At 29.2% G+C, this 13891-nt stretch overlaps 1 protein-coding gene across 2 annotated transcripts in view; it reads right to left on the bottom strand.

The window, feature by feature from the left end:
- The window catches only part of tst (twister), a 50941-nt gene that overhangs the window by 27843 nt on the left and 9207 nt on the right, over positions 1 to 13891 (bottom strand). For both annotated transcript variants that reach the window (XM_067273762.1, XM_067273761.1), the window contains exons 5-8: positions 8534 to 8717; positions 4800 to 4975; positions 2178 to 2252; positions 1546 to 1677 (exon numbers count right to left, since the gene is read on the bottom strand). In XM_067273762.1, the coding sequence (XP_067129863.1) occupies positions 1546 to 1677; positions 2178 to 2252; positions 4800 to 4975; positions 8534 to 8717 (567 nt within the window). The remainder of the gene's footprint in view (positions 1 to 1545; positions 1678 to 2177; positions 2253 to 4799; positions 4976 to 8533; positions 8718 to 13891) is intronic.

Raw genomic sequence — 13891 nt, 5'->3', positions numbered from 1 at the left:
CATATAGAGATCTTAAGTATGGGTTGTATGTGATGGAGATTCGTTCTATGTCCTCATGTTGGTCCGAATCCCATGCGTTTTCTGAATATATACGTTGATGATGTTGTATTAGCCTATGTATATCCTTGTGATACCCGTGTTGAGTAGCTAAGCAGACAATGTATGCTAGTTCGGTATCACGAGCCTGGATGGTAGACAAATGTGTAAAGGCCCTTCTGATTAGGGCTCTAAAGGCTGCCATCTTGTATGCGCTCGGATCACAAGACCCGGTGGGAATGTACAATGATGTAGATCTGGGTTTATGGTATACTGAAGCGTGGATTCCCGAGCTATCGACTTTAATGTTTATATCCAAAAAGTGTACTTCTGACGAGTTAGATTGCTCTATTTCCAGTGATAACCCATAAGGGTTATTGTTAAAAAAAATTGGCCAAGGTTGTTACATCCAGTGTTGTTTTCCAAAAAATGATGATGTCATCAATATACCACATATACAATAGGATGTTGGGGAGGAATTGAGGGAAAACCTTGTTCTCCAACTGCTGCACAACCATTTCACACAGGTCTCCAGAAATCAGGCTGAGTTATGTTTCTCATACTTTTGAACTTAAGAAAAAATTTTCAATAAAATATTATAATTCAGCTATCATTACGCTTAATCATTGTCTATATATTCATTGTCCTTCAATTTTCTGGAAAAAGTAGACATATGTACTTACTTATTCCAGAAAAGTGTACACATTTGAAAACATGTAAGCTCCTAATTCGGAGTTGCTGTGCAAAGATAACAAAAAACATTCCATTCCATTACATATTTTATTTGAAGAAGGTTGTCAAAAATGTCCATAAATGTCTTAGTTATTAAATTTTTTGCTGTATTTTCAAGATTATTTGAATGTTTTTATCATGTAAGCTCCTTTGACACAAACAAAACACCATCATAAATATTATTTGTTTAATTCAGCAATAATTTAACACAAATAAAAGCTATCAAGCAATACAATTTCTTTTTTTTTCAAACGTAATTTTCCTAATTATAAAAATTTCCCAAATAAGAAGGAAAAATACTAAAACCAAATATATATATCCTTCTGTTACATTGATGTGTTCACTGTTTTTTCTGCATTAAAGGAAAGTTATCCATTTTCAAATTTTGAAATATTGTTAGTACTAACAATAGACAGATGATAACAAATACTACTAACATATGAAAATCATAATGTTTTATTGCAATTCATTCTTAAAAAGTTCAGAGATATCATTTGCAAGTTTCTGTAAATATAATTTCCTATATAAAAAAAATAAAAAAAGCTAAAACAATTTGAATTGGGTGGACAGATCTGTTCAGTTGAAATGATTATTCAAAAAAATGTTACCAATTTCAATTTTCCAGTGAAATTCTAATAAAACTGAAGTAAATATAAAAGATATTGTATGTTAGGCTTTATGCTCTCATAGTTATAATTCCAATTACTATCAAAGAATTTAATGAAGTCATATTTTAAAAACATATATAAATAATATATTAGAAAAATAAAACCTAACTTTAAATGCCATATTTGGAATTCTTTGATGAAAATCTTCAACAGGAAGAAGTACATTTACTTCAACAGCCCAATCAGTTGTTGATTCTGTTTCAATTTCTTTAGTTTCACTGATATTTAAAACATCAGGTGTCTACATAAATAAAAATAAATAATACTTTGCAATTTAGAATTCCTCAAATTTTTTAGTAAACTTTAGACTTTAGAAAAAATTTAAAAAGTACAGTAGAGCATCGAGTATCCGAACACTGATCAATCGAAACATCGGTTAACCGAAAGCATTCCAGTTGGACTGTGTCAGGATGTGTGTTGTGCTGAATTGAACGTTTTTGATACAAGATTAGACACAATTATTATTATAAGAAATTTTTGTTAGGCTTAACATTAACGAAAATTCAATGTGAAGCAACACGCAATGGAGAAAAATTTCAACATGGAATATATTAATATACTATTATTGGGATATACTAATATACTAATTACATGGGATATACTAATATACTAAATTAATAATGTATTTTTTCATACTTATCTGTTATCCGAAAAATAAGTTATCCGAACAACCCCAGTCCCCAATTGATTTGGATAATCAATGATCTACTATATTAACATTTTTAATATAGTTTTATATACCTTAGAAAGAGTTTCTTCTAATTCATCATTTTCTGACGTTATAGTAGTAGAAGTAGTAGTAGTAGTAGTAGTATCCTTCATAATAAAACATTTAAAATTGTTAGTTATAAAAAATAAAATCATAATTAAATTAAATATTAATGAAAATATCACAAGAATATAGTTTATATATTGTCAGTAATCAATATAAAATTTTTAAATTGACTAAAAATTTCTGTATTCACATTTTATTGATTGATTAATGTGAGGCACCAGCATATTGTTGGACATATGACCAGTCTCAGTTATACTCACCTTGGGCAGGCCTGACTTAAAATGGGTTGACCAATTAAATGTTTTCAACTATAATTTGAGTAATTATTTACACAAATCAAATTATTTACATTTAATGTAAGGAATAATTATTTTAGATATTCAAAATTTTCAAATAAATAAAAAAAACGCCTTTCCAAATTATTATGAATTGGGTTAATTGCAAATAAAAATGCAATCTCCGAATGTTATCAACATAAATTTTAAAATATACTCTTTTTTATAAATAATCTATAACAAAATTTTAAAGATTTAAAAGATAATTTTTCAATATTCTTTACAACTATTATTTGTTAAAATTAATAACACGTGTCAATTTGAATACCTGAAGAAACAGTTTTTAAATCCATTAATGTTTATATACAGCAGGGGTGGCCAACAAGTCGATCGCGATCGACCGGTCGATCGCCAAGCCAATTTTGGTCGATCGCTAGCGATGTCTTCACTTAATGTATTATATTTGTAACCGAACGCAACTGTATGCATACAGTTATGACTCGACTCATAAGCAGTGAGTGCACTTCGTACTGAAACAATGTATAAACATAGTATGTATTTCGCACTTCTTCCTCCCCACTTAGACTATGCCTATGACAACAAGTCGATCGCGACACATTTTTACGATAAAAAGTAGATCTTGTGTGCACAAAAGTTGGCCACCCCTGATATACAGGATTGCTCAAAAGTAATGCATTACAGGATGCATCCGTACATAGCACATGTGTATGTGCCACTGTTACGGGAATGTCAAATTTACATGTAAATCACTGTAACGTGTAAATCATCAAGGTTATTGTATAGTTAATTATAATTAATTATTTAATGAATGCAAAACGATAATAAAATTATTAAATACTGTAGTTTTCTAAGTTACACGTTTATTAAATAATTAATAATAATTAACTGTACAGTATACATTGATGATTACAATGATTTATACCATAAATTACATGTTTCTTTGACAGTACCCCATACAGTACATACATGCATGGAAGCATCTTCTAATACATTATTTTTGAACAACTCTATATTTCTAGTGATGTTTATTAATCCTCAATCTATATATACAAAAACGAATGTATGTCTGTCTGTGTTTGTCCTTCATGCATTACCACACCATTTATCCGATTGCCATGAAACTTCAGGAAGTTGTTTAATACATTCCCGCAAAGGTTTCTGGCATATGTGAAGACCACCATTTCCCCCCTTTCAAAAATATATTTATATATGGATTAAGGCTTTTATGTCCAACAGATGGTGCTAACTTCCAACGACCTAAGTTTGCTTTTCTGTGAGGCATTATGCTTTTCTGTGAGAATGGACTAAAGCAGATCATTTTCTATCTATCTATATAAATAAAATATAACGTTCGTTTGTTCCTACCGATTCCTTTAAAATTCTGACACCACATTGCATTCGAATACGCACATGTTTTTATATAATATACATGTCGAAATTCCCCCCACTGGGGAGAGAGGGACAGGATTAAGGCTTACTGTGAAGAACATGGCTTCTATTTATACTATTTTACATGCGGTTTTTTTGCGTTTTTAATTGCGTTTTAATAGGTTACGTCAACAGAATATACACTAAAAAGGGATTTTTCGATATTTCCTTGCAGGGGAGAGGGACAGGATTAAGGCTTACTGTGAAGAACTCGGCTTCTATTTATATTATTTTAGATGCGTTTTAATAGGGTACATCAAGAGAATGTACACTAAGAAGAGATTTTTTGAAATTCCCTCCCCGAGGGAAGTGTTATACATTTATAACAGATACATTTTGAGCTACAACAACGCGTGGCCGGGTCAGCTAGTCCTCAATAAATATCAAATTCCTATAGATTTACAAACATATCTATTAAAATTTAGTTTGATGTATTAATGATCATATGAATTTTAATTCAATTGTAATTTCAAAATAAAATACAGCATGTCAAAATTTTTTTAATGTGAAACCTAAAGAATTTTCCAAAATTTGCATTTATGTTTAATTTTCATGCTAGTTTTCATTTATCTTATTTATTTTTGATATAAAAAAAGAATTGAAATAAAAATCTACTTTTTCATAAACTGTTTTTCAATCAATAATTAGAAAGGTATTTATGAACTTAATCAAGAAAAAAAATTTTGTGACTATCATCAAAAAAAATTTACTGATATAATATCTTTTAATAGGATCAAGATCATTTTTTATAACAAATTTTTAAAAGAATGTGATTCCATTATATCATCTTATTTAAAAATTGCTACTGAACACAAAATCAATCTTTCATAAACTATTTGTAAAAAAAGTAAAAAAAATACTTACTGTACTTTTATCAATATCTTCACTACTATCAAATACAAATCCTTCTGCTACTGAATCTAATTCAGATATATCATATGAAGACAAAATATCTGACAATTTAATTACAGATTGTTCAATTTCTTTCTTTTTCTCAAATTTCATTCCAAATTCAAATCCAGGTGGTATTGCTAATAGATCTTTATAAATGCATAAAATTTATAAACTTTGTTGTAAATTTAACTTAACAATAATTATTAACTTCTAAAAAATATATTTAATATTAAAAAAATCTCAAAATGATAGTTTTGTAGAGCACAAACTTCTACGTAACATAACTCACACTCAGTATGTAGAAAGAAACTGTGACAAGCTTAAAAAAATATGTTCTAAACATCATTGTTTTTATATTTTAAGAAAAATGGTTAAAAACAAAATGAATTATTTTTGTATGCTTTTCTGTCATTATATACAAAACATATTTTAAAATATTCACATTTCATTAGTATCCCTGGAGGAATCAACAGTACGTTACAAAATTCATATCTATTATCCAAAGAAATACAGAATAAACATAGTTCCTACTCAAATATTTGTTTTAAATTCCACAATTTTCCCTGACTTCCCCTGATCAACTTTGTACAAATTCTTTGACTCTCACATCCCTTACAGTGCAGCATATTGACAAAATAAAACAGCACATATGCTATTGCTTCTCCAATTTTTTAGTTAGTTATTTTTTCTAATTAACAGTTATATATTTCTTATAATTGCTGAATTCTTAAAACTAAAAATAAAATGTTTTTTTAAATTAAAGTAGTTTATCCTTTTATTTATCCACAATGATAAATCTACATGGCTTTGAAAAAAAGAAAAAAGCCATTACAGTAGACCCCCCTATAACACAAGTTCATATAAGATGGATTCGTATAAAATGGCGGAAAAATTGTGATCGTGTTCGTATAACACGGTAAAAGAATGAGACAGATTGTCAATGGCCAACAGGATTGGTCGAATCTGGACCAATAGTGGACGAGCAGCGAACCTACTTGAGAGCTACCAGCATAGTGAGGACGTTGATTGGATGATCACCATCCTGCGGCATGTGTATATACGAACAGTTTAGGCAGGAAAGTTGAGTTTTCTTGTGGAAAACCACAAGAAAACTCAACTCTCAATTGAAAACATTTATTATTCAATAACCACAAAAATTTTTGTCATGTAGTGCCTTAAGCCTGATTACTAAAAAAAGTTATTTTAAATATAACAAGTAAGTTAATCGCTTTGGGCTGTGAACGGCTCATGTATTTGTAAAATCCAAGTGACTCGTACAACACGGATTCATATAACACAGAACATATCTACCGTGTTATAAGAGGGTCTACTGTATTTATTTATTATTCATTAACAAATCCTGTATAATTCATGTACAAAAGTATATATGTATATATATTAAATTTAGTAAATTTCCTGAGTTTTATAAAATATTAATAAATTGGAAAAAAATCATTGTTTGTTATGCATTCAAAATTATTAAAATTAAAAATAATACCATTTAAATTAAAATTATTTATCATTTTTTTGTACTCTGTTATCATTTTTTTCTCAGTTCATTAAAATCTGCCCTCAAATTGAGAGTGTAATTGGTAATTGTCAAAAATTTTGAAAGTTAAAATATTTTTAAAAAGTTTTATTAATGTCAGATTATTAAGTGTATTACAGACTTCTCTCTCAAAATTTTAATACTGCATAATTAATACAGTTGAATAGTATTTCAAAGTCCACATCAATTAGACATAGTACTAAATGCATACATTGTCAGATAGCATTAAAATCTTTTTTATAACACAAGTACTTTCAACAATACAAAATCACTCATCAGACTGACTAATGTTTGAAATTTAGAACAGAATGTCACTATATGCAAATAACATCCTCAATATTTTTAAACATTGAAATATTCTAAACATTTAAATTCTTGCTAACTGCAGATGGCTACACTTTAGTCAACCATATTGTCAGCAAAAAAATCAACAAAGCAGCCAAGGAGGCAAACTCCCTGACTTTTTGACAAATTGCATGGCTTTTTCCAAACACTAATGAGAATACCCAACTTTTCAGAATCCTGAATAAAATTAATAATAATAAATACAACAGTTATTGCAATAATAATTTAGAAATAGTGTTGCAATAGTACTTAATATGAATTACTAAAAATATCATACAGATATCCTGCTTATGTAGAGCTGTTGTTATAATGAGTAACTCATTTAAGTGTGAGGAAATTGAAGAAAGAATGTAGGCTCTTCTAATCAGAATGGTAATTGCAATGTTTTTTATGTATGGTGGGCTAGTATGAATTATTAAAGATAATTAAGGAAGAACCAAATTTATGGAATATTCTAAACTCCAAACTGTCGCATATTTGTATGAAGTTTAGATCAAAGAATGAAATTAATTTTTGTATGGTTTCTTGTTCTTTGAATCACTTTTGTTTGTTTATTTATCCATTTGTAGTTATTCTTATTTTTTTTAAATCATTTTTCAATATAATAAATGCAAATTTGTGAACAACAAATTATAAATTTGAATATTTTTAAAACAAATTTTGTAGAACTTTTTGCATTTTGTTAACATCTATTTTTTTTTTAAGTTTTTGTCAACTGCTTAAATTCTGTATTATTCTAAACACATTATTTACTATTTAACAAAAAAATATTGACTGTTAAAAAATCAATTTGAACTACAGTAGAAACTCGTTAATTGGAACCCTGGTAATCGGAACGATTTTCAGTCGGACTGTGTCGGGCTGAATCGAACGTTTTTGATACTAGATTTACTTATAAAGTATAATTTTCATGTTTTTATATTCTTCAATATATTTATTTTGTTTGTACAAAATGCAGAAATATTTTTAACGATACGATAGCCTCGACTATCATTATAAAAATTTTCGTTAGGCTTAAAATCGACGAAAATTCAACACGAAGCGACACGCAACGGAGAAAACATCGGACAGGTTAATATATTTATTCGTACATAATCGGTTATCCGAACAAATCACTAATCTGAACAACCCCAGTCCCCAATTGATTCCGATTTTCGGTTCTCTACTGTAATTTCAATTCAAACTGGTACACAATTAGTTATACAGAACTATTAAAATAAACATAACTCGTATTTCCAGTACATTTTGAAGTTTTTATTATTAATATTGCAGTTTCTATGAAATATAAAGACATATTATATATTAATTTGATGAAAAATTAACGTTTTTAGAAAGAATACACTTAAGTTTTATAAGATTTAAGTATTTAAACCTTATAAAGTAAGATTACAAATAAACCTTAAATGAGTTATCTCATAGATGACATCTTTTATTCAATTGCAAACTACATAATGATTTGTAGTTGGCAGACAATGTGTTAAGGAGATATAAAATCTTTTATTTAAATATATTTATCAAGTACTTTTATTTCATATAAAAATGTTTTATCAAGCTTTAGTTAGGAAAGATGTAAAGATTTAAGTAAAAACATAAAACTATAACTATAATTTTATTTTATGAATATCTATTTCCAATCAAACAAAATGACATAAATTTTTAAGAAATTTGTGATATTTATTTTAAATATTTCAATAGATTAAACAGTTATTTAAATAAAACGTTATATAATATATATTTATATAAACTACATCAATTAACAATTTTCTAATTGGATCTTTATATATTTTATTAAAATAAATATTTTACTGACCATTGACAAAGTCAATATCTTGATTCTGAATATTATCCTTCAATTTTTCAAAAGAATAATCATCAAAACCACCTGGCCAAAATGGAAGATTATTAGGATTTCCTTTCACATCTGTGGTCACATCTGGAGCTCGTTTAAATGACATTGAATTTTTTGAATTTGATGCATCATCTTCAATAATAACCTAATAAATAACCATCATATGTAAACGAAAGTAGTTTTTATAAGATAATTTATAAAAACTAATCTAATATAGAAAAATAATATTTAAAAAGGGAAAAACTGAGTACTATGCTCAAATATTTATTAAACTGAAGAATTAAATTTTTTAGCAAGTACTTCTAATAGCTGTAATTTCTAGAACTTCAGAATAAATTACACTTATTAATTTGCATTATTAATTTTGATTTCCAAATTAATTGTATTTTGTTTTATGCAAATTTAAATTATCTAATTTAATGAATATAAATTTCTTATTAAAAGTTAGAACTCATTATGAAAATACTCAGAAAAATTTGACATCAAATGCTATTCTTTAAATGTAAGTTGAACTTTTAAAACTTTCATCACAATCTTAAAATTTAATTTGATAAAAAATAAAATTACCAAATTGTTTTATTAAATTATTTTAGGTTAAACAGAAAATTAGCCTAAGAAACATTGGTAGTTTTAGTTATTTGTTTATTTGATTAGTTTATGATATTTATGAATGTTGTGAAAGTATTTTTACATCAAAAGTTCTTTACCTGGTAATCATGGATAGATTTCAAGGAATGTATGAACTTTGATAAGAAAACATTATACCTTCATTGTCGCTAACTTCTAGTTGAAATTTAGTTGCATTTCATTCAATGTGAATATAGGAAATAAACCACAGTAGTCTCTATAGCTTTATAACCAATAGAAATTATGATATTTTCATGCCATATTTACAATTGCACATCTATAGGTACAGAATATGCTAAGGCTAAATCTATTTCATTGACACTTTTTCATTTATTTTCAATTACTATTTTAATTTCCATTGACTTTCAATTATTTTCATTTTATGTTATTAATGGAAAGATTGTTGTAAATTAAATTTTAGTATTTTTTTCTTTTTCTTTTTGATTTTTTTCATTAGAATTTGTCAATTTTAAAGCCGTTTTTTAAAGAAATTTATATAACTTGAAAACTGGGTTTTCTCAACCAAAAAACCAGTTTTTGAACCTAGACTTAAACAAAAATTAATTAATTATTTGATTAAAAACATCAACTTTTTGACAAAAAAGGTCTCTGGTATAAAATGGGAATATTTTTAAATACTAAGTTTCATAAAACTAACTACTACAAAACAAAAAATTTCCCTACTCCTAAAAAGCATTCAATTCTCCCTACAATATGGAAAAATCTTGTAACAACAGAGAAACAATAGAAAGATTTGTGCACTTAAAAGAATGTGTTGTTTTAGCTTTGAATGACATCTGTGCTACTCACACGTGGAATGAAGCAGAGTACACCTATCCCTCGTTTACACGGTACTTTTTTTACACGTTTTCGCTTTTATACTGTTTTTAAAAAATTTTAAAAATAAATGTTGAAAATAAACTGGCTATGATCAAAAGGAACAATTTTTAACTCCAATCTATATATCAATCCACCTTAATTATAAGATATAGTTGATATTTATGGTACTAGGTGGCAGTTTAATTTCAATCTGTCAAATAGTAACCAATAAACCAATAAACTGATATAGGATATTCCCCCATATGCATGAAGTTGCATTCATTGCACATCGTTTTTGGGTGTACTATAGATTACCCCCTATGAAATTTCAGGACTTTGATTATATATTGGAACTCAGGGGACCGAGACGAGTTCAACAGTACCCTATTTTTGGACCAGAGACGAAAAATAAAAAAGTTATCATACTTTTTCACTTACCATACTTTTTTAATGCTCTCACGAAGATGGCACCATAGTTGCTAGTACTGTCATCTTGCGGTAAAGTCTGCAAACCATGATGTCGGACTACGGTCATCTCCAGTAGGGTTAAACATGCGATACGAGAGCGGAGAGAGCAATGCAACTTCCGATCGTCGCGCAATCGCCATTTCGGTTAATGTTACTTATGGCAGCGAACGTGGCGGCCGTTCCGACTGTTCGTGCTCTCAACTGACCTCTCGGAGGAAAGCCGCCGGCAGGCCACCATGTGCTAAACGTCACTAGTTATTGATTCACGGTAGTTATTGAACAAAGTAAAAAAAAGGGGAAAACGTCTACTAAAGGCAATTTTAACGGCAAGAAACGCGACTCCCGATCGCGATAGCAAGGCCGACTTAGCGGTGAGAGCGACGCGACTTCCTATCATCGCGCGATTGCCGGAAAAAAGTATGATAACTTTTTTATTTTTCGTTTCCGGTCCAAAGGTAGGGTGTCATTGAACTCGTCTCGGTCCCCTCAGTTCAGATATATACTCAAAGTCCCGAAATTCCAAAGATAGTAATCTATAGTATCCCCTCGTTTTTAACCAGAAAATTTTAATTTTTCATATTCGTAAGTAACAAACGATTACATTATTTTTAATTACATATTTTATATCTTGAGTAATATTTGTAGGCTTATTTTGTCGAAAGAAATTATAAATAAGCAAGAAGTGAAAAGAAAAGCAACCAAAATCTTTAGCAACCAAAATAAAAATTTTGGATTGTTTACGAAATGGAGAAAGAGTAATAGATGTTGCTAGATTATATAGCATGAATGAAGCTACAATAAGAACCATAAGAAAAAATGAAAACTCAATTAGAAAGAGTGTAGCAGCTTGCACTAGTACAAGTACTAGCACAACTTCATATGTCAGAGATATTGCAATGGGAAACATGGAGAAGGCATTAATGATTTGGATAGAGCAGGGATGGCAAACCTTTTTGAGTCCACGTGCCATATTGTAAGCATACTTAGCTTTAAAGATGTTAACGCATGCCAAAGTCTTAGACTTTGAATAATGATATTTAAAGAAATTAAACAAATACGCTTTAATTCAAATAAATGTAAAAAATCTGATTGAAAAAAGGATGATCAGGTGATAAACAGAAAGGATGATTGAAAAGGACAGAAATCATATGATACATTACGTGCCAGATGATTTCTCTTACGTGCCACTTTGGGCACGCATGCCATAGATTCGCCATCCCTGGGATAGAGGACCAAACTCAAAAATGGATGCCAATTGATGCCAATGCTATTACAAATAAAGCTTTGTGGATTTACAAAAAAATTAAAGAGCAGTTATCATCCTCTTCTTTATCTGAAAAGAAGCAGACTTTCACAGCAAGTCATGATTGGTTTGAATCTTTCAAACCAAGACACTCTTTACATAGTTTAAAATTAAAAGATGAACTGGCATCTGGCGATGCAGATGCAGCGCAAGAATATCCAACAAATTTTCTGAAATTGTTGCCAACAATTCATATACTCCTGGTCAGGTTTTCAATGCTGATGAGTCAGGGTTATTTTGGAAAAAGATGCCAGAGAGGACGTATGTGTCTAAAATTCATAAATCAGTTAGCGGTCATAAAGCAGCAAAAGATCACATAACAATTCTTTTCTGTAGCAACGCTTCAGGAGATTACATTATGAAACTATTGGTTATTAACTAATCAAAAATGCCACGTGTATTTAAAGAAATAAATATCAACCATCTTCCAGTTTATTGGAAGGCCAATAAGAAAGCGTGGGTTACTGCTGCAATGTTTAATGAATGGTTTCACAAAAGTTTTATCCCAGATGCCAAAAAGTATTTAAATAAAAAGGGACTGCCTTTTAAAGTGCTTTTGTTAATTGACAATGCACCGGGTCATCCACAAGATCTACAACATAAGAATGTCCAAGTTATATTTTTACCAAAGAATACGACTTCATTATTACAGCCATTAGATCAGAGGATAATTTCGACTTTTAAAGCTCTATACATAAAACAAGCCTTCACGCACATTTTAGAACAAATAGAAAATAACGAATCTTTAACAGTTATTAGATTGTGTTAAGCATATTGCTTTAACATATACCGCGATTAAGCAATCAATGCTCAATGGCTGTTGGAAGAAATTGTGGCCAAATGTAGCTAAAGATGAAACTTATATTTCACCATTAAAGGATGAATATTCTCAAAGTGTACAATTGGTGCATTCATTGGGTAGAGAAGGTTTCGACGATTTTACTGAAGGAGATATTGCAGAACTAGTGGCTGATAAAGAACTAAGTGAAGATGATTTAATTAACATGGTTGATAAAATTAGTGATTGTGACAATGATCCCAATGAAGAAGAATTTAAATCAGTTGCATTTACAGCAAAAGTCATCTGTGAAGGACTCGAATTGGGAAAAAAATTGGGTAATCATTTTGTACAAAATGACTCAAATGTTGAACGGGCTCTTCGATTCCAACATGATATTAATCACTGCTTGGCTCAATATGATGAGGTCTATAAAGATCTAACAAGAAATCAAAAGCAAATGTTAATAACAAATTTCATTACCAAATCTCCTCGGAGAGTAAATGTTTCTACTTCAAACATCGAATCGGCACAAATCATTTTGACTGACGAAAGTGACCTCGAACCAGTCACGAAAAAGAGATTGACAATGATTAATGATGGTGATGAATAATGATAACTGCCATCAACCCTTGCAATAATTTTTTATGAATCTTTTAGATTTTATTTTTTGTTCCTTTGTACTTTGTATTTAATTAATAAAAGAATATATTTTTTTGCCCTTCAATATTTTTGTTTGATTTATGTACCTTAAAAAAACTAATAAAAATTCATAATTAATAAACAACAAAATTATGCATTTTTTGCATACTTTTCAATTTACACAGTTTTACATTCAAAAAGTTACAATTTCGATTTACACGTTTTTCTCAGGAACCTATCTACCGTGTAAATCGAGGGATAGGTGTATTGTAAAATTGTAGAGCTTAAAGTTTTAGGATCAATACATTTAGCAGCTGATACCTTAGGACAGTGGTTCTCAAAGTGGGTGCCGCAAGTACGCCACAAGGGTGCCGCGAAATTTTTAAATAATTAAATTAAAATTACTTAAAATAATGGAATTAGAGTATTAAATTAAATAAATAATTAAAACAATTATAAAAAATGAATATTGGTTTTTTCTACTAATCTTGTTACATCGCCACTTGTCTCAATAACTCAGTAATTGGTGATACGTAAATACAGTCAAACCTGTTTTTATGCGGGGGATAGGGACCGCATTAAAAAAAACGCATTAAAAAAATCTCACGAAACTTCACGAATGGCTGTAAATAATAGTTTTCGCAACACAATTAAAAAATATTTTTTTTATGCGGTCAACAGG

The sequence above is a fragment of the Centruroides vittatus genome, unplaced genomic scaffold (genome assembly GCF_030686945.1).
Source record: "Centruroides vittatus isolate TY-2023 unplaced genomic scaffold, ASM3068694v2 contig_488, whole genome shotgun sequence".
NCBI lineage: Eukaryota > Metazoa > Arthropoda > Arachnida > Scorpiones > Buthidae > Centruroides > Centruroides vittatus.
Note: the sequence above shows the minus strand (reverse complement) of the source record. Positions and strands in the feature narration are given on the sequence as shown.